This window comes from Tenebrio molitor, chromosome 1 (assembly GCF_963966145.1).
Source record: "Tenebrio molitor chromosome 1, icTenMoli1.1, whole genome shotgun sequence".
Classification (NCBI taxonomy): domain Eukaryota; kingdom Metazoa; phylum Arthropoda; class Insecta; order Coleoptera; family Tenebrionidae; genus Tenebrio; species Tenebrio molitor.
The window spans coordinates 46,224,116-46,245,464 of NC_091046.1; the positions used below are offsets into that span (position 1 = coordinate 46,224,116).

Genomic DNA, 21,349 nt, shown 5'->3' on the forward strand with positions numbered 1-21,349 from the left:
TTGTCATCCAATAAATTCTACTATTATTAATATTACGTTGGCTTTATTTATTTATTTCATTTCTTTAATTGTCATTCCTTCGAATACTCCGCACGCGCCCAATCACTATCGAAACAAATCAAATCCATTAATTATTAATTGTCTTCAGCGTCGCATCAAACTTATGTATTTCATTACGAGCTACTTTTTGACGTGACTTCTGTTATGGCCGAACCAAAATATTAAATTAACTAAGCACCAAAACTAAAATCCATCTGGTGTCGATGTGAACAAATTTATAGGACATTGGGGCAATTTAGATGTAGATTGTGGTGGCATTACGTTACGAAACTCACAAATTTGAATGTTGTGTTGGTGTCGCTCGATAAATCTCGCATTGTCTTTATATACAGAGTAGACCATTTATAAAACATTTACATAACTCAGACGCGACCAATTTTTCAGGATTAAATTTAATAACTGTCACTACCAAAACGAATCCGTATAAATTCGAAATTTTTCATTCGCTTACGCCATCGCAAGTCTCGGAGACTTTTTGTAGTTTTTTTAATTGAAGCGTCTCTGTCGAAATTTTTCTGCTGCGAAACAAACCAAGAACTGCGACAGGACAATCGTCTTTCAAGGCCGCGATGGCATTTACCTGAAGAAATCCAATCGTGGCGAGAATTTATGATTTGAGCGTTGTCGAATTGGAGTGGATGTCGCGGCACTCGAGATAAACTGGATCACTGTGTACATGGCGTGGAGAGCCACTCGAGTTTGTTTTGCGAGATGCTCGAGATAATCCGAGTGGATCACCGTGTATGTAGAGTGGAGATAAGGTGGTGGATTTTTGTGGGGGGCGGCGCAGCCCCCGACCCGCGTGTCGGCCGAGAAAATTGCCATTAATAACGTCTACTTAGCTGGTCGTAGCACATTTCACCAAAATCCAAATCAAATTACGTTACGATGTAATTTTCGGCGTGTAATTTGTGACTTTAACAGAATGGGATAATTTTAACGGAATTTTCGTGTAAATAATTGGACGTTTGTCGACGTCGGCCCGTCGCAACGTTGTGTTTTCCGAACAATGCCTTAACAGTTAGCCGCGTATCGTGATGAAATATCACATTGTACATTTAAGGATCAGTTTAATTATCCTGTTCGTGCATGCGTTGGCACCCCTGGCGTCCCCGACGGGCCCCACCCGTGTGCCTGGTGTTGCCGTAATTGTGGGGATTTTTAATAAAATATATCGGACCGTCTGTAATTAGGAATATTTTTGATCTGTTGCGAGCGGTGCGAGGCGGGGCCGGCCCCCGAGCCGTCGCACACAATGGACCCTCTAAACCGATTGTTCTTATTGTCACTGGGGCCCGGTGTTTTAGTTACATCTTACGCCGTTAATCCCCGTCATTACCGGAACAATGCACGCCGGATTCCGCCTTCGACGCTTTCTCCGAAACGCTGCTCCGGGGCACTCGTTACGGACACAAACATTTTCACAAAATATGGCCCCCTCAAAAAAAATTACCAGTTCGAAGACGTAGAGATCTTTCCAAGAGTCGGAATGCCAAAAACCCCATCAACACCGGATCTGTCAGTCCTACGGGAAAATGACCCGAATCTTTTTTGTACGTTATCAAATTCTCAACAAATTCACTCGTATTCAAAATTTCGCTGCGACTAACAGTTTTCGAGATAATTCCGTTAGAAAGTTTGCTCGCGAGACCCGAGCGATGCAAATCTCGCCGCTCAGCTCAAACTCCCTGTTGCTCACCTGATCGTTAGATTTTTAATTTTCTTACGTGGTTTTGTAGCGAATAAAATTGGCTTCAAAATGGTGGCAGAAAAATTGGAATCTGTCAATAATTGCGAAAGTTATGGATGTTCAAAGTTTGTACTTGTGACACGTCTGTCGAAATTACTCCTGCGAGGTTTTTGCGCAAAAATTCTTTATTATTACTACAAACTCTAAAGGACCCTGTGGAATCTATTACGAGCTAAATTCTAGTTTAAACGATATCTCAATAATTAAATTATCTGGAACGTTGCGCAAGTTATGAGCTTTCAAAGTCAGAAAAAATTTTTAAATCAGTGCTGTAAAAAAAATCTTTTAAAAATTATTGCAGGCAAGTTTGAAACTATTAAGTATTACACGACTTTTATTAATGAAAATTGAAATCACACAATTGATTTTACATATTTACTTTCAATATTGTGGATGCGAGGAATTTTTCTGCATTTTGATACGTTCGATGGATTAGCATTGTCATTTCCATCAATATTATTTTACTGTAATTTTGTATCACACTCATCTAGGCATCGTTTTACTAACAATTCGATTCTCAATAAATTGCATCAAGTTTTGTTAAATTTGTACCGATAACAAAAAATTGCGAGTCAAAAACTTTGTAGACGTAATTTCAGCAGACATGATATATTGCATCAATTTTCAACGTCTATAACTTTTTTACTTATCGAGCAATTCCAAATTTTCTCCCATCATTTTAAAGACAATTTCATTCACTACAGGGCCGTAGGTTAGAAATTGAAAATCTAATCATCAGCTCAGCAATAGGAAGCTTCAAATCTGCAGCGACGCTTGAATCCTTTACTCGCTTATCACGCCGCTCGAACGGCATTATCGTGAAAAGTATTAGTTCTACAGGAATTTTCCACGTGACCAAATTTGTTCAAAATTTAATAATTTACAAAAAATATTAGTGTAATTTTCACGTAGGATTGACACAAATCGGTGTTATTTGGTTAAAATTTTTCTCTTGATTTTTCCACCCCCTAGAGGGTGCGGTGGGTGGAATTACCTCCTTGAGGAGACATTCTTGTCTAAAATTGGTTGTTTTATCCTTTTTGGAGATTTTTGGTATAATATGTTTTACAGTCGGGCCAAAAAATTATAAAACTAGATCAAGAAGCCATTTTGAAAAGCCTAGTTGCGAGAAAAACGCGTTTAAATTTTTTTGTGTCTATTTTTTTAAACGTCACAAATCTTAGAAACTCCAGATCCAGTTTTTCGAGAACATTTTTCTCTAAGAAAAAGCAAAGAGAGTGATATTTTCAGCTTTCTAGAGTAGAATTCTCCCTTGATCTACCTGGTGGTAAAATAAATTTTTATGATGACGCCTGTGCTGTGGACTCATTGGCCAATAAAGGAAACAGCAATTACAGTGCTTTTATTTTATTTTGTTTGAAGCAAATAAAGGCAGCGTTGGTGTGCCCACCATTAAAAAATTGATCGAACGTGCCCCACGGACAATATGGCGACATTACCATTTTGGCTTTATGACGGTCGCAATTGTAAAAATAAATTTGATGTCAGTCCGCCCGAACTGGATATGCAAATCGGTGCAGGTAGAGGCCCCCGTGAAACAATGGCTCAAGAAGCGCGGCCAGAACAGAAGTTATGTCAAAAGTAGGAATCGTTCGGTTTCGGTCGGTCTGTCGGCGGCTGATAATTGTGTGTCTGCCCCCAGAGCGGCGGGACAGCGTCAACTCCGAGCTGAGCCAGCTGGAGTCGAGCCGCGACCCCGTGAAAACGGAACCCCGCGAAGACAACGAAGACGGCGCCAACCCCGAGAGCGGCCCCCAGCACGTGTGCCCCTACTGCGAGTACAGCAGCGAGAGCGAGATGCGCATCCAGGCGCACGTCCTCGCCCAGCACGGCACCAGCAGCGCTTCCACCGACGGGCCGGTGTTCCAGTGCCCCCTCTGCCAGGACTCGTTCAAGGAGCGCTCCAGCCTGGAGCGGCACGTGATGCAGATCCACTCGGTGAACAGCGAGGGTCTGCAGCGGCTGCTGATGCTGGTGGACCAGAGCCACTGGCTGAACCGGGCGTCGCGCACCCCCACGCCCAACAACTCGGCCGCCGCCCCCAGCCAGATCGTGTCGCCCACCTCCGTGTCTTCCAAGGACTCGGCCAAGCAGGAGAAGGGCGAGGATGTCGAGATGATGTCGCCCGCCAGCGAGGACAATAACGAGCTGGAAGCGGAGCGCTGCGGGACCTGCTTCAAGACCTTCAAGAACATCGACGAGCTGTGTTTCCACCAGAACGAAACGGGGCACCTGGAGATCAAACAGACGCCGAGCGGGCCGGGGTACGTGTGCTGGAAGAAGGGGTGCAATCAGTTTTTTCCGACGGCGCACTCCCTCCAGATGCACTTCAAGGACGTCCACGCCAAGAACTCCATCAGCAACATGTCGGTCTCGGAAAAGCACGTCTACAAGTACAGGTGCAATCAGTGCTCGCTGGCGTTCAAGACGCTGGAGAAGCTGCAACTGCACTCGCAGTACCACATGATCAGGGACGCCACCAAGTGCGTACTGTGCGGGAGGAGTTTCCGGTCGCTGGTGGCGCTGCACAAGCACGTGGAGAGCGTCCACTCGGACTTGACAGACGAAGAACTGACGGTGTACAAGCAGAGCTTGATGAGCAATCCCCTGCTTCTGGCGGGGCTGCAAGGACAAGTGCTGGACAGTTCCACCAACGATATTTTAAAGAAGGAGTCTCTGGCCGGGGAGGAAGAGGCGACAGAGTGCGACGACAGCAAAGAGATCAACACCAGTCACGACGACAGCAATCAAAACGACGGAGAGAACTCGGACGACAGCATCATCTACAAAGACCAACAGTTCCTAGAAGATTACCTGAACAGTCAAGCGATCGCGGAGGACAGCTACAACGATCCCAACAGGAAGTACAAGTGTCACCGGTGCAAAGTCGCCTTCACCAGACAGAGCTACTTGACGGCTCACAACAAAACTCTTTTGCATCGAAAAGGCGAGAAGCTGAGCTACCCAATGGAAAAGTACCTGGACCCAAATAGGCCTTACAAATGCGACGTGTGCAAAGAGAGCTTCACCCAAAAAAACATCCTCCTAGTCCACTACAACTCGGTCAGTCACCTGCACAAGTTGAAGCGCGCCATGCAAGAACAACAGCAGAACAACAACAACAATCCGGCGGTGTCGCCGGTGATCGGGAGCCAAGCGCAGAACTTGACGCTGACGCCGAAGAGCACCTCCAGCGAAGAGGACGACAAGAAGCGGTACCGGTGCAACATCTGCAAGGTGGCGTACACGCAGGGCAGCACTTTGGATATTCATATGCGCAGCGTGCTGCACCAGACGCGGGCCAGCAAGCTGCAGGACTTGGCGATGACCGGGCAGATAGACCTGTCGAAGCCGCTGATAGAGCAACCGGAGTCGTTGCAGTCTCCGAAACAGAGCAGCCCCTTGCCGGGCGGTGGGGAGAAGACGTCTCCCACCCCTCCGTCGCCCGGCCTCGGCACAGGTAGCCAGGGGATGACGAGCTGTCCCAAATGCGGCGCCCTTTTCGGTTCGCAAGATCAGTTGAGCGCACACCAGCAGCTGTACTGCATGTTCGCGGCGCCGATGGCCATCTTCCAAGCGGCGCAAGAGCCCGGCCAGGCGAAGAGTCCGCCCCCCGACGACGACGCCGTCGTCCGACTGTCAATGCCCAAGAAGACGGGCTCGCACATGTACAAACACCTGCTGGAGAGCTTCGGCTTCGACCTGGTGATGCAATATAATGAGAGCCACCAGCGGCGCCAGCGCCAGGCCGAGGAGAAGGCGAGGACGCCGCCCCCGCCGCCAGAGCAGCCCGAGGCGAAGGCCGAGGACGACGCAGAAAGCACCTTACCAGAAGTAAGTAGATCCACGTGCCAACATTGCAATAAAGAGTTCTCTAGCGTGTGGGTGTTAAAGTCTCACTGTGAAGAAGTACATAAAGATTTAGTGCCACTAGAATTCTTAGAAAAGTATGCTCAACAGTTCAAGAACGAATACGAAAAGAAATCGGTGGTCGTGACGGCGGCGACGTCCTCCACCGTTAACAGCCATCCACGGGTAGCGACGCCCGGGGCGCCCACCACGACGACGTCGTCGAGTCCGGGCGCCGACGCCACGCCGGAAAAAGAGGACGAGTCCAAAGACGCGTTGCACGCCAAACTTAACCAACTTAACCTGCAGACGCCGCCGGAGGCCGCGTCCACGGCGCCGTCGACGCCGACGTCGTCGACGACGCCCGCGAGCAGCACCGACTCGCTGCCAGCCAACATCCAGGCGATGATTGCGCAGAGCATGGCGCAGAACCCGATGGCCTTGGCGCAACAAATGTCAGAAATGCAGGCCGCGTTCAATGTCATGCAATTGCAACAGCTCAACTTCAATCCCATGATGCAAATGATGGGCATGGGCCTGCCCCTCGGGCTAAACGCTCTGGCAGCGATGAACTTACAGCCGCCTCTGGTGCCGCTCATGATGCCGCCGCCTCCATACGACCCCATCTCGCAATTCGGCCCCCAAGACCAGCAGGCCATGATGGCCAAACAACAAGCCATGATGCAGCAACAAGCGGTGAGTACCCCATTCATTTTTCACTTTCCACTTTTTCTTGTTCTTCCTCCGTACAGAGCGTCCCAGTCACTGCAAATTTTCGCAAACGAAAAAACTCCAATTCTAATGAGGAATTGGGTATTTTATCCTTTGAGATTAAACAGACCTTGAGATAATGTGGTGGCCGCGAAAAAACACATTTTCAAAATACCACTGTTAAAGACTAAACTATCACAAAAAAATTCTTTTTATTCAAATGTCTACGCTAGAATACCCCTTCACTATTTTACCCAATTCTCTTGGGCTATTTTTGTACTCCCCAACGCATTTCACTTTATTTGTGGATTATTATAATTTAATTAATTAACACGGATCCGGTGATTATACCACCAGCTGGTCCGGTGATGGCGGTTGCCGTTTGATAAATCCTCATTAGCCGCAATTCACCACACGCTGGGTCCGTTATTGCCCAAAATTATCTACAAATTTTCCTGCAGGAATTAGTCGGAAACCGTTAATTAATTTCCAATTTTCGCTGTTCGTTTAATTAGAAAACATCTCAATTTGTTGGATTATTGCCTTTCACGTTTAATTATCGCAAGGCATTTATCGAAGGATACGTTTATTGTTGGCGATTGGCATCGAAACAATCACGGAACAAATAAAAATAATCCTTGAGAAATTAACAATTGTGAAGAAATTAATTGTCAAAAATTTTATTAAGAAAACAAATTGTCTGTTATATTCTACAGTTTTTCCACCAAACGTATCATTTTCATTTGTTATCACTTAACACTAATTATACCTGGAAATTAGATACTTGGAATAATTAAATGATAGCAGAATTACACCTAATGAATTGATAAATGTAAGTGATAAGCCATTTACCTGTGCAGGTATTCAAAAAGAAATTGCATTCTTAGTAGTACCACTAGAAATAGGTCTTGCAAACAAAAATCTCAAAGTAAAATTAAAAATTAGAAATCAAATATGGACACGGGATACTTAAGATTTTGTTTTTTTGAAATAAAAAAAATTGAAAGTACTTTAGTACCGATTTGGTACCACTGCACATGTTGAATTTGTATGAAAATTATTGAGTTCAATTTTAGTCAGTCAAACTATTTTCGATTTCAATTTTGGAATCATGAAAATATTGCAGTACTGATCAGTACTTGTACGAAATCATCGTGATTGAAAGTAAAGGTCTAAATGTTAATAAATGTCAAAGTTTAAAGTACTTGCTTGGTCGATTATTAAATATCAAATGAGATGGATCTGAAAGTTTTAAGAAGAAAATACCGTACCTGTTAGATGGTACCAATTGATCTTTGAATATTCAGTACGCAGAGAAATATTTAGACACGTATTTTCTGCGCAGTTTTAATTTAAGTAATTAATGCAAAAAATAAATGGGGAGGAAAATTTTCAAGAAACATTCTTAGTACCAATTAGTACCCACCGCGTATATAGAAATTGATCTCGTTACAAATGCGGCATAAATTAAATAAACACGTTGTTTTTTCACAATTTGGGAGAAAATGTTTGTGGTAGCTCATAAAGAAGTACCGTGACGATAATTTATTTTTTTAACGGAAATATAGTTTAGTAGCAATTATTATTGTTATACGTGTTTAAGATGGTAAAAAAGTAGTTGTGATAGAAAATTTTCTGGAAGTGTTGTCAGTACCAATTAGTACTACACAGAAATATGAATTATGTATACTTATGACGTGTGTTAAATACAAATAAATCTACTTCGGGTAAATTTAGAAGTAGTTAACAATTTCATAAAAATCCGATTTTTTTCTAAACCCTTTTATTACGAATTACGCACCAAACGGTACCTCATAGTACTTAAGAACAATACAGTACAGTTATAATAATAGAAGATTTAAAATTTTACCTGACAGTACTTGGTAAAGAGCTACCTGAGTTCTAAAAGTGAAATCAAAAGATCAAGAACTCCCCAGAACTAGTACCAATGGAAATCAAATATTTTTTTTTACAGAGAAAAGTACTGCTAATTAGAAATACAATTAAGTGCAAAAGATTTAATTTGAAGATTTTGGCCCAACTATTTTCTTAATTGAAGAAATGAATCCAAAAGCCACTTTTTTGGAAATTTTTGAACTTTAGATCTTGATTGTTTTCCTTCCTCCTGGTACGTTAAAAATCCATATGGATTTTTTCCGCTGTAATACAGGGTGTAATCGAAATGCACGGAATAATTTTAACCACGAGGTACTGGCTTCATGTAGAACTCGGAAAAAATATTTTAAAAATTCTATGTCAAAAAAAATTTGACATTTAATTTTTGAGGTACAATTTTTTATAGTTGCTTTTAGTCTTCTACATTGTCCCACAACACATTTTTAAAATACACCTCTAGGAAATATGCTCTAAAACAAGGAAACCGCATTGGTGTACATTTTATAAAATATACAGGGTGTATTTTAAAAATGTGGTGAAATTTTACCTACGAGGTTGTGGGACAACGTAGAAGACTAAAAGCAACAATAAAAAATTGTACCTCAAAAATTAAATGTCAATTTATTTTTTGACAGAATTTTTTAAATATTTTTTCCGAGTATTTCGATTACACCCTGTATATGTACGGTGGTAAAATCCTTCTAGTTATCGCCATTATTAATTTTATTGCGTTGTGTCAAACAGGATTTTTTTTAGTTTTTTGCCCCATTAATTACACTTTATGGCGGCGTTTAATGTCAACCGGCCATCTTGAATCTCCGTGTAAAACAGTTGTGTTGGGCCGCTCTGTACCTGAAAAATTTTCTTAATTAACCGTCCGACCTCCGTCCTACTAATTAAACCTACCGAGCGTTCGGAAAACCGATTAGAATTCCGTTAACGAGTGGTTGCACCGTCCACGTTTTAGTACATCGGTGGTTTTTTGTTTGGCATTTTAAATTACACGCATAGAGTACAATAATTATAGATTTCGAGATCTGACAATTATTAGCGTCTGTTTCGATCCGACTGTTGATTATTTTAATTGCTGTTTGTACGATGTAGCCTTGCATTGTGATAATTATCGTAATTGATTTATTGCCAATTTGTTACAATTTATTAAGGCTCGCGTATTTACCGATCGGGTATTGAGAACGTATAAATCTGTATAATATCGACAGTGGAATAATGCGAGCTTATGCATTGTCGTCTTTCGTCTCTGTCCCGCAGGCCGTTAACGCTGCTGCGAACCAGAAGCGCGCAAGAACTCGCATCACCGACGACCAACTGAAGATCCTGCGAGCCCACTTCGACATAAACAACTCACCGTCGGAGGAGCAGATCCACGAGATGGCATCGCAAAGCGGCCTTCCGCCCAAAGTCATAAAGCATTGGTTCAGGAACACGCTGTTCAAAGAAAGACAACGAAACAAAGACAGTCCTTATAATTTCAACAACCCACCCTCGACGACGCTCAATTTGGAGGAGTACGAGAAGACGGGCGAGGCCAAGGTGATGCCGCTCAACAGCTCGGGCAGCAGCACCGAAGACGTGAAGAAGGGCACGCCGCCCCCGATCCAGCCCGAGATCAAGACCGAGATGAAAGAGGAACCAGTTGACGAACACAAATTCGACGAGAAGATGCAAGAACCCATCGACGAGAAACCCAACCTTTTTAACCTGCCCCCAAACCTGCAACCCCCGCAAAGTCCCGCCACTTCAGTCGCCAGCTCGGACAACATCAACATGTCGCAAGCCTCCGCCCCCACCACCCCCAACAACCTCACCCTCACCTCCATCATCGCCTCGCAACTCGGCGACACCCTCACCACCAGCACTCCAGCTCTCAACATGTCCACGTCGTCCTCCCACCACGGACTCGCCAGCCCCATGCTGCCGCCCCCCAAGCTCAACCAACAGAATTTTCCCAACCCCAACAACCTCCAAGCCATGCTGCCCCTGACCCCAAACCGCTGCCTCAGTCCTAGTCGAGAGTACAGCAACCCCAGCAGTCAAAGCTCCTGCGGCTCCACGGGGAAACGAGCGAACCGCACCCGCTTCACCGACTACCAGATCAAAGTCCTGCAGGAGTTTTTCGAGAACAACGCCTACCCCAAAGACGACGATCTCGAGTATCTCTCCAAACTGTTGAATCTCAGTCCACGAGTGATCGTGGTTTGGTTTCAAAACGCGCGGCAAAAGGCCAGGAAAGTGTACGAGAACCAACCAGCAGTGGAACCAGCGCCTGGGATAGGCGACGAGAGCGGGGCCAACAGGTTTCAGAGGACCCCGGGGCTCAACTACCAGTGCAAGAAATGCCTCCTGGTTTTTCAAAGATACTACGAGTTGATCCGCCACCAGAAGACGCATTGCTTCAAAGAGGAGGATGCCAAGAGGAGCGCTCAGGCGCAGGCGGCAGCCGCGCAGATCGCGGCGGTGTTGAGCTCCGAAGACTCGAACTCTAGTACCACCGTGGAGCAGTCGCAGCAGCAACAGCAACAGCCCCAGAACAGCATCCAGCACAGTCCGCAGCTGCAGAACGCGGCGCAGAGCCCCATCCAGCCGAACCCGCCGACGACGCCCACCCCCACCAGCGGCAACTACCCGCCGTCGCCGTCCGCTGGTGATAATAAAGAAGGGACGTTTCAGTGCGACAAATGCAACCTAGTTTTTCCCAGATTCGATCTGTGGCGGGAGCACCAGCTGGTCCACATCATGAACCCCAATTTGTTTCCAACCTACCCCCCAGACTCGCCCTTCGGGATTTTGCAACAGCACGCGCAGCTCCAACAGCTGAACGCGAATCTGGGGGACATCACCAAGACCAACTCGCAAAACATACAACACCCTTTGGTCAACATGTTGAACAACGTGGGGGGGCAAAAGAGGAAACTGGAGGAGTTCGAGGTGGAGAGCGACACCTCCGATCAACCCAAAGACAAAAGGTTGAGGACCACGATCTTGCCCGAACAGTTGGACTATCTGTACCAGAAGTACCAGATCGAGAGCAACCCTTCTAGGAAGATGTTGGAGAACATCGCGAGAGAAGTGGGGTTGAAGAAACGAGTGGTGCAGGTGTGGTTTCAGAACACGAGGGCTAGGGAGCGCAAAGGGCAGTTCAGAGCCCACGCGCAAGTGATCAACAAGAGGTGTCCCTTTTGTCCGGCTCTTTTCAAAGTGAAATCTGCGCTGGAGTCTCATCTGACGACGAAGCATGCTGCCAGGGGTGAGGTCAATATCGACGCGCTCCCAGACGAAGAAGTCAGTTTGGAATCTTCTCCTAGTTTGAGTTCTGGAGGGGACAACAAGTTCCAGCAGAACCCGAATATGATGCCTCCTTTATTTCCGACGCTGCATCCAGAAATGGAGAACTCGATAAAAAAGTACTACGAAGAGAGCATGAAGAGATATATTAGTGAGTTGCAAGCGCACGCGTCCTCCTCCAACGGCGACAAGAGCGAGATCAAATCAGGCAAGGAAGAAGGCGAGATCCCGCTCGATTTGTCGAAACCCGTCGACCTATCCAGACCCATGAAAGTGTCCATGGACCACGAGCGCACCATCTGCGACCCCGGCCCCTTGACGGACCTGAGCGAGAGGTCGCTGTGCGACGAGCGCAGCGACTCCATGTCGGAAACCACCGAGATCTTCGACGACGAGAGCAACCCGACGTCTCCAGCCAGCAGCACCCAAAGCAACACCCACCGCCTGTCCAACACCGGCAGCTCCAGCGGCACCAAGCGATTTCGCACCCAAATGTCCTCCGTACAAGTGAAAGTGATGAAGTCGCTCTTCGGCGACTACAAGACCCCCACGATGGCCGAGTGCGAGATGCTGGGCCGCGAGATCGGCCTGCCGAAACGCGTGGTGCAAGTGTGGTTCCAGAACGCGCGGGCCAAAGAGAAGAAGAGCAAGATCGCGCTGCAGAAGGTGCTGGGCGCCCCGGAATCCGACACTCCGGTCCTGCCCGAAGACTGCAAGTTCTGCAATTTCAAATACTCGCACAAGTACTCCATCCAAGACCACATCTTCACCAAGAGCCACATCGCCAACGTGCGCATGCACCTAGAGAACGCCAGCAAGGAGGCGGGCGAGAGCGAGTTCACGGTGCCGCCGCTCCCGGGGGCCTCCTCGGTCACCGCCGACTCCACCACCAACCCGCCGCAGAACCTCAACAACAACACGCACCTCCAGCTGCTGCAGATGGCCGGGATGCCGGCCCCGACCAAGGGGGACCAGGAGGAGAACTCGGAGACGCTGTTCCAGCAGCTCTACGCCCTCGGCAACAACGCCAACTACGGGGTCCAGAACCAGTACGTGCACCACTCGATGTTCGGCGCCAACGGTGAGTACTCGCTGTAGTAGGTGTGGAGTTTGCGTTTGATTTGCCGCTTGCATGCTGGGTCCATCCAAATTTTTCCCGCCGCGACTCCAATTAGCCACCGCGAGCTAAAGAGAAAGCACAACACTCTTCATCACACGATATTCACCACGTTTATCATCTATTTGTCGAGTAGTACAAGAGTAACGAGCGTTTTACATAACTGGTCACTTTGTGGACACTTCTTATTATGACGCGCGAGGGGCGCCACCAGTGTTTGCTCTCGACACTTCCTCCGCGGTGTCTCTGCTGATGTCTTAATTAGTCGGAGGTTGTTTCCTGGCTCGAAATTTTTCCCAATAAATTTTTTCTTCCCGCTGATTTATTTCGTCTCATATCTGATTTATGACGGCGATGGAATCTGAGATTCTCGAATATATAATGGCCGGGGATTTAATTATGGTCTCGAATGCGGGTAAAGACGTGACTACTTGATCGAGCGCTAGAATATTTAATATACCGGTGAAGGAACGGTCCGCGAGCGGAGCCTTGCGGTGCTCCTCTCTGACGTGCATTATTGAATTCGTGTGTTTTCGGGCGTATGAACCGTCCGTCTCGGAAATGAGAAATGGATATAAATATTTCACGTCCCCCTTGTGTTTCTCATATGAATTCGTAATGCGGGCGGGGTGGCCCCGTACGCGCCCCGTCAATAATGCATGACGCACGTCTGGGCGCCGGGGCCGTCGTCGCGGGCCCCGGATTCGGGCGGCTAATTGCCCGGAGCCGGAGGTGGGAGACGTGCGGATTATGGGCGGGGTTTAAAGATTCATTCTACTTTTACAATAAGACAAACAAGTAGGTCCGTTTCTATAGCTACCACATTACGCTCCTCCATTGGCCGGATTCTTGTCTTGGTCTCGGTGCGGCGGTCGATTAAGGTCCGTCATGAGCGGCCGTGTGAGAGTATCATTTTCATTAGGCAAACAGGGCCGGATCAGGTAGGACGCCTTTGTTTGACGCCCCGAGGGCCGCCAGGTGTGCCGGCTTACGCCAACACGGCACCGAGGTACCTGGACCGGCGACACTATCCGAAATGGCTTTGTTTTATTTGGGACACGTTTTACCGAGGGTTTGTTTGTTTTCAAGGGGCGAAGCAGGGGTTGCTTAACCCACCACCACAAAAACATCACACTTAAACGACGAATTAACACAAAGAAAAAATCCCAAGAATCACTCGAAAACATCTTCCGCATCTGCTCGCGTTTACCTGGAACAACACTTTTGTAATTCGTCGGTCTAATTGGTTCCAGATATGCTCAATCGGGACGGCAAGCTGGTCACTATTGACATTTTTACCTCGATTGTGCCCAATTTTCGACCGGCGTCAGATCTGGTCCGTTTCGCGGATTTAGCGCGGGTTTGTTTTTTTCGCGGCCGTAATTTTCGGAGCATCTAGACCATCTGTTTGGCCAAGTCCTGCCGATACCGAACCATCCGCGATCAGCCGGTAATTTACGACCCCGAGGCCTAGAACAGGACGCAGTTAGACCATCTGGCCGGGCTAGAAGAGGACGACGGCGTGAATTAAACTCAAACCGGACTATAAATTATAGTATAGTTATTTACCGAGGATCTCGGTCGGAGCGGTCCAGGCAATTCTTGGACGGTCCTCTTCGTCCTTCGGCGCGGACCGCGCGCGCGAACCCGCTGTCCGACCGCAAGAACTTATAATACTTAAAACCAACGCGTTACTCGAGATGTTAATATAAATAATAATAACTCTAAAGTCGTCGCTTTAATACCGGTTAATGGCTGGAGAACGCAACTATATTACAACTATTCATTTCGATTTGTTTAAACAAAGAGGTGAGGTGAGAGAGACGGAGGACGCCCACGCGAGGACGATTGTTTCGGTGTGCTCAAGAAATTTTTCTGCAAACTGTCGCGATCCAGGTCAGCCCACTCGGAGAGTTTTTCGACGATAAATAACAATCAATCGGGGCCGTAAATCACGATGGGGTCGAGGGCCGCAGGACAGGAAAGTCGAGTGAAAATCTTCGGGAGCTGAGAGATTACGCGAGGTGGTCCAGATTCTGACGCGCGAATTCACGGAAACACTACGAAAAAGCAATGGGACTCAAATCGGGTACAAACGCGGAGAGAAATTTTGAAAAACGTAAAACATACAAGCAGAGCTCTAGAAATTTGTTTAACAAGTACATATCAAAACGGTTTTTATCAAATGACCAGGAGAAAGCAATGGGACACAGATCTGCGTCAAATTTGTCTGCACAATTTTTATGACTTGGTAGATTTACACGAATTATTAAAATACTAATTGTTTTTGTATAATTTTTATTTTTTGCGAAAAGACCAAAAGAAAGTAATAGGATGCAGCTCTGTTACAAGACTGGACACAAAACGTTCAAATCATTTGTAATAAACTCAATTTGCTCGGACTTTTACAACAAAAAAACCAGGAGAAACTTCTTTGTGATTTTTCGCAAAAACTACAAGAAAACGATAAGCAGTGGACACTTTGATTTACTTTACAAAACAAATAGTTACACAATAAGCATGCTGGGGCAAGGTCATTTTTTATTTTGATTCATTGAAACAATCTATTTTAAAGATTCTAAACAATCTATTTCAATTTCTCTTCTAATAAAGATCTCTGTCAAAATGTTGATTGTGTAATCTGTCTAATTCTGATTCTAGAACCTTGCTCATAATTAAGACTTTAACTTCAATAATCTTCATTTCGATTCATCCCTTGTGTTTCCTTTTTGTTCCAAAATATTTATATTTTTTAAATTTTGGATCTGATTTTCTTGGAATTCAGGGATTACAAAAAATTTGTTTTTTGTTTCTAAAAGCCTGCACAGATATGGAATTTTGTTACTTTTGTTTCTACATTTTGACAAAAACAGAAAAACAGCAGTTTGGTTTTCTTGTAATTGTGATTTTAGTAAAAAAAATATATACAGGGTGTAACAAAAATAAGTGCATTAATTTTAACTGGTAATAGTACTCATCAATTACAACAACTTTTCTAAATAATTTTTTTTGAAAACAAATTTTAAAGGGTTTTCAAAATTTATTTAAATTTATTAAAACACTGCTTTCCAGCCTATTTTAATCTAAATAGCTACATTTAATAAAGAAATAAAACAAGGTGGTAACAAAAAACAAACGAAAGTGAGACCTTTTTATTCATCAAATAACACGAAGGGAATAAAAAACATTCAGTTTTTGCGATTCCTGTTTAAGAAAATGTTCAGATTTATAAAATTGCACGTCAAAATAAAAAATGGACAAATGGCAATACATTTTTGCAAATTCAAAGAAATTTTATTTAGAAAAGTTGTTGCAATTGATGAGTACTATTACCAGTTAAAATAAATGCACTTGTTTTTGTTACACCCTGTATATTGTTAAAAAAAGTGGGCACAGCATCGTGACCGGATTTATTTATTACTACGGTTATTTCCACCTAGTAATCCTTTTGAAAACACAATTATTATTATTATTGTTATCAAATTTCTTTGACACTTTCCTAGTTATTTTTCCTTCGTTGATTTTGACTTTCCATCAGACGAAATCTTTATTCTCCTAGACAAGTTTCTTTGTCGATTTCTTCTTTCTCATTTTGAAGTTCGTTGTTTTTTACTTCTTTTCTTTCTTTCTTCTATTTTTTTTTTGCAACTCGTCATTCAAAATGATCCATTTTTTCAACACATTGCGAGTATTCAGAGTTAAGTCTGATTTTGTGAATTTTTTGAAATGGGTAATTTTTTGCAAGACCTCGGGATCCTAATTGGCAAGAGTTGTCTGTGGCCTTTGGGCCGGCCCCCGGCAAAAACGCGGAATGCCGAGCTGACGGGCCCCGCCACTCGCCGCCGCCCAAAAAAGCCATCCCTGCCAAAAGGCGAAGATTTAGAGTCGTCAAGAGAAGACGTCTATCTCGATGCGACCTGTCAGCCATCAATAACCATCGAACGGAAGAAAATATTGATCGGCCCCCGCGCGGTTCGCTCCGGGACCCCTCCGCCGCCGTCCTCAAAACTGACTCCTCCACGACGAAATTAACGAGCGCCGGGATTTTTTCCGAATGCGGTCGGCCATCTTGGATAATTAGCAATTCTAAGGTTATTCATTTGCTTATGGCTGGAAGCGGACAAAAGGCCGGCTTGACACATTTAAATATTCAAATTGACGAGTCGGAGTCATCGTTTTGTCGCCGCACACATCTCCCATTGGACGGGTTCGGAAAAGGGACCTGGTGGAACAATGGCAGAGACAATGAGGCCGATCGGATGATTTTGCATTCGGGGATTAGTTACGACCCGGTGCGCGGGCTTTGTCTCGGCGATGCTGCCCAAGGCGACGACGACTTTCTCCGCGGGATTAATGCGACTGTCCACGGAGATCATCGACGATTTGTACCGTTACAGGGACGGATCGGATTTCGGCAACACGTACGGTTATTTTTCAGTTTTTGACTTTTCACGATACGATAAAAATTAGTGTGTCCCGGTGACAAATGGTCCGGCACCGTCGAGGAAATATTTTTGCTTGGAAGTTCACATTTGTCAGCGAGCTGGAGGCGCCGACACAGCTGAAAATCCACCGAGAAATTTTCACAGTTGGATATTTTGATTTTGAAAAATTTCCCCCTGACACTGTGAAATTAAAAATTTCGAAAAAAATTGGAATATAAAGCAAAACCTTGAGGAGTAACTCTGGGGTGACATCCAAAACGCAAGAATTAAGAAACAAGACAAAATTGTTTCGAAACAACTTAATTATCTTGACAACAAGAGCTACAGAAATGAATGAATGATTGTTGAAGAAAAAAAATTAAATTTAACGGATATTCTTCAGTTTTGAATTTAACTAGGATGCAGATGTTATCAGAGAAAATAAAAAATAACTGTTGAAAATGAAAACAGTTTTTGAAGATGTTGGAATACTTGGAAATACATTTTGAGGAAGAGAATGTTGATATCCACTCGAAGATCTTTATCTAACAACCTGTTGCAGAAGAGATACATTTTTGGATACATCGCAAAACGTAAATGACAGCTTTGGATGTAGTAAAAAAAAAGAAGATTTTTTGGAAGGGACAAAATGTTGAAACAGGTTATCATCTACTTTTAGTACCTCATTTGACACATTGTGAGTTACCTCAGATTGTCTTCACTAAAGCAAATAGAAAATCTAGAAAGCAGATCACATTTTGAAAAATCAAAGAAACCGAAAGTTTCTTCATTTTGGAAGTAAAGTACAAATACTAAGAAGAACTACAACTGACGACTGCAAAGAACAAACAACGAAAATTATACAATTCTTCGAAATTACGAAATCAAATAAAATTGCTTCAAAATGAATGATTCTTCTCGACAAGAAGACCTCTTCAGCAAAGAATTGATTGAAGAAATCCTTGAAATGCTTGTTGTTGCAGTTTTGGTGGTGATTAGAATTTGAAATTAAAATGAAGAAAGTGAGCAGAACAGAAGAGAATAAAAAACATGCGCCTGTTGCGGAAGATTTGGTGAAGATTCATAAATGCTACAAATATATTCTACTGGCGAAAAAGGAAGATTTTGAATATACTCGTAGGTATCTGAATTCCACAAAATTTATAAAAATGTGTTTTCTTTGTATTCTTCCTTTATTCCCACGAAGCAATACTCCCATTTTTGTTTTATTTTTTCCCCTTTTTCAAAAATCTAGAAGAAAATTGCAAGACTCAATTTTGAGACAGTTTTCATTTATTTGTGCCGCCTCTGTTCGTCCTTCTTCTTTCTTCTCTTTAAGAGAAATCTACTCTTTCTATCGTAAGAACGTCGTGATTCTTCTGTGAGGAATTTAATGATACATATTTAGTAGGTACTTCGATTTCTATGTGTTTGTGTAGAATGGAAAAAAAATGCATAATTTAGCTTCTCACGCGTTGATTACTTTTTTTCATTAAGATTCATGACTTCTTAAAAAAAAATTGTACCAAGAATGCAGATATTTTGTGTTCCTTTCATAGAGCAGATTTTTTGTTACTTTTAATAATTAAAAAAAAATGTTTATTGAACACCACAGACTTGGTCAAAGAGCCAGAAAGCTCTCCCAAAGGAAGATCTTTGTTTCGTTTTTGACTGTTCTGATTTATTATTCAGAGCTTTTTACAGTTTCCTTTTTGACACTTGTGTCAAATTTGGACCGACGAAAATCGAAAGCAAACAGTTTTTCATCGTTCCTCCGACTCTTGCAAAGGAATCAACTTTTTTATTGATCCTCTCACTTCCCAACTTTCTGATTGTTTTTTTCATGCAGTCCAAGTCTTTGCCAAAGCTCCGTTATCAAAATGTGTTAGTCAGATTCAATAATTAATCACTGCTAACGTCTTTCAAACAAACAAATTTTTCGTAAATGTCCCAGATAAATAAATTTGAAATCCGCACTTCACCTTTAATTTGCCTCGACAGTTGGTAAACTTGTACGTCCGCAACCGCATTAAGATAACGGGAGTGCAGTTCTTATCACGATAAGCTGGGCGTGAAGAGTCTGTCCATAAAGTATCGACCTAGTGAGTCGGCACGACCAGTTCGCGACGCCTTCGCAAGAAAGTGCAAGAATCGTTGTTCGTCGATGTCGCCGTCGATTTCGCCGTGTCGGCCATTTTGTGTCGTATCGCGTAAATATCGGCGGTTATCGATTGCGAGATGCATCCGTCTTTTATTATCCCGTCTGGTCGTTTTCCCCCGTGTGACGGATTCTGTCGATTGCTGCGTTCCTCGGCCCCCATTAACAATTCATATCGTTTACGGAGACGTGATGCACGCGAAACCGCTCGTAAATAACGAAGATCCCGCAGGCGTTGCCCGGACTAGTCCGGAGCCGATCCGAGGTGGTTCCTAATTATCCTTGTTCCGGGCAGAGACGCGTTGCTCCAATCCAGTCGGCTCCGACGGCGGCTAATTGGCGGATGTTCTACGTGTACATCGGAGGCGGCGTCGATTAAGGCCTGCGCCATACAAACCAACCCCGGACCGCGAACCCATCTGCCCCTTGCGATCACTTATTTAGCAACAATCCGCCGCCCACCGCGCTCGGATACCGCCGCTGGATTTAATTACATAATCCAGCTTGATTAGTTAATTGTTGCGGGGACCTTGGCCACCATTAAAACCTCATCAGCCTTTCGGAATACGTTCTGTCGTTTAACCTTCACGGATTGCGACCCGGAAAATTCGACACATCTCGGACATTAGACATACGCCGAGACTAATTAAAAATATCGCCCGGACTGCTTTGGGTTTTTTCCGGCGAGGTACGGTTCGCGAATTTGACGTGGCCGTTGGCGTCACCGGTTTCTAATTAAAACATTTGTAAACAACACGAAATAACAATCTAGACGGCGGCTCAAGGTTCCCCGCCGCGCTATCGGACAATATGGTACCGCCGAAATGATCGCGACCGTATCACTCGAACGCGCATTTTCGCCGGCTAGGCCGGAGACAAGGTCGGACGAAAGTGAAACGCCGGCTCGGACGCTCTTTCCGAAAAATTTTAACAGAGTCCGCAACAAAGGGAGAAATAGAGAATGAAAGTTTGACCTTTCTCTCGGCAAAGGTCACGTCGACGCTAACAGATGTTCATTGTGTGATAACTGCTCTTCTTCACTGTGTTTTCTTAACTTGTAATAAAGATAAACCTGATCTTCAATCAGTTTTTATGAGAAAAGGAATTCGCGAAGATCTATTACAAAATGGGCAACAGATGCTGCATCAAACAAAAAATACTCCGCAGAGATAAAAGAGGTATTCAGGGTGCTAGAACAAGCATCATTGATGATAAAACGAAGACGGAGAAGAATTACCACTTGAAGAAAGCACTGTTGAAGATATTCACCAAACAACCAGAAATCTGAAACTAAAACTGTGAATGCAGATTTTATTCTGAAAATTCTTTACAAACTTTGGAAAAGATTTGACAAGTGGTCTTCTTCAGTTTTGACTGAGATCTTCTATATGACAAGCAAATGTAAAAAATTAAGATTTTGAAGATTTGAGATTGTTTCCAACAAAGAAACTAGAAGATCTAGTCTGTGTAGATCGCTTTTTGAAGAAATGACGATTCAAAAGATCTGATTCAATTGTTGAAGAAATACCCAAGAAAATAACTACGACTGTGATTATCTACGAAAGTAGAACACAAAATCTACAACTTTAATTAACGAAGAAATTAGTTTTTTTTAACATAAATTGGTGAAGAAAAAGATGAAATATTTGCTGCTGAAGTTTGGTTCTTCTTTGCAAACGAAGATCTTGGTGATTTTTAAAAGTGAAAAACAAGAAGAAACAAGACTACAAATATGTTCTAGTTGGAAAACTTGCTACTGAGTTTTTGCTTGAGAATGAAGATTTTGAATGAAAGTGGCTGAAATTATTCCCAAATGGTTTGTCCATTATCCAGAGAAGATACAGATTCTTTTTTGGAATTGCACAATACTAAAAAAATTGAAGCAACTTACTAGGAAAACAATTTTTATGAAGATCTAGATTATTATTTCTCTTGACAGATTCCCAAAATGCTAATTTAGCAGGTTCGAATCTTGCAGTAAACCTGTTAATCTTCATTCTACTGATTCTACTTCTTACTTTTCTTCAAGATAAATCTTGCCTTTTTGTCGTAAACAACGC

At 43.9% G+C, this 21,349-nt stretch overlaps 1 protein-coding gene across 8 annotated transcripts in view; it reads left to right on the plus strand.

Moving 5' to 3' along the window:
• zfh2 (Zn finger homeodomain 2) overlaps positions 1-21,349 on the plus strand; it is a 130,231-nt gene that overhangs the window by 96,881 nt on the left and 12,001 nt on the right. For 7 of the 8 annotated variants that reach the window (XM_069059167.1, XM_069059173.1, XM_069059150.1 and 4 more), the window contains 2 exons: positions 3,474-6,376; positions 9,557-12,671. In XM_069059167.1, coding sequence (XP_068915268.1) covers positions 3,474-6,376; positions 9,557-12,671 — 6,018 coding nt within the window. The remainder of the gene's footprint in view (positions 1-3,473; positions 6,377-9,556; positions 12,672-21,349) is intronic. The other variant, XM_069059187.1, reaches the window with a different exon arrangement.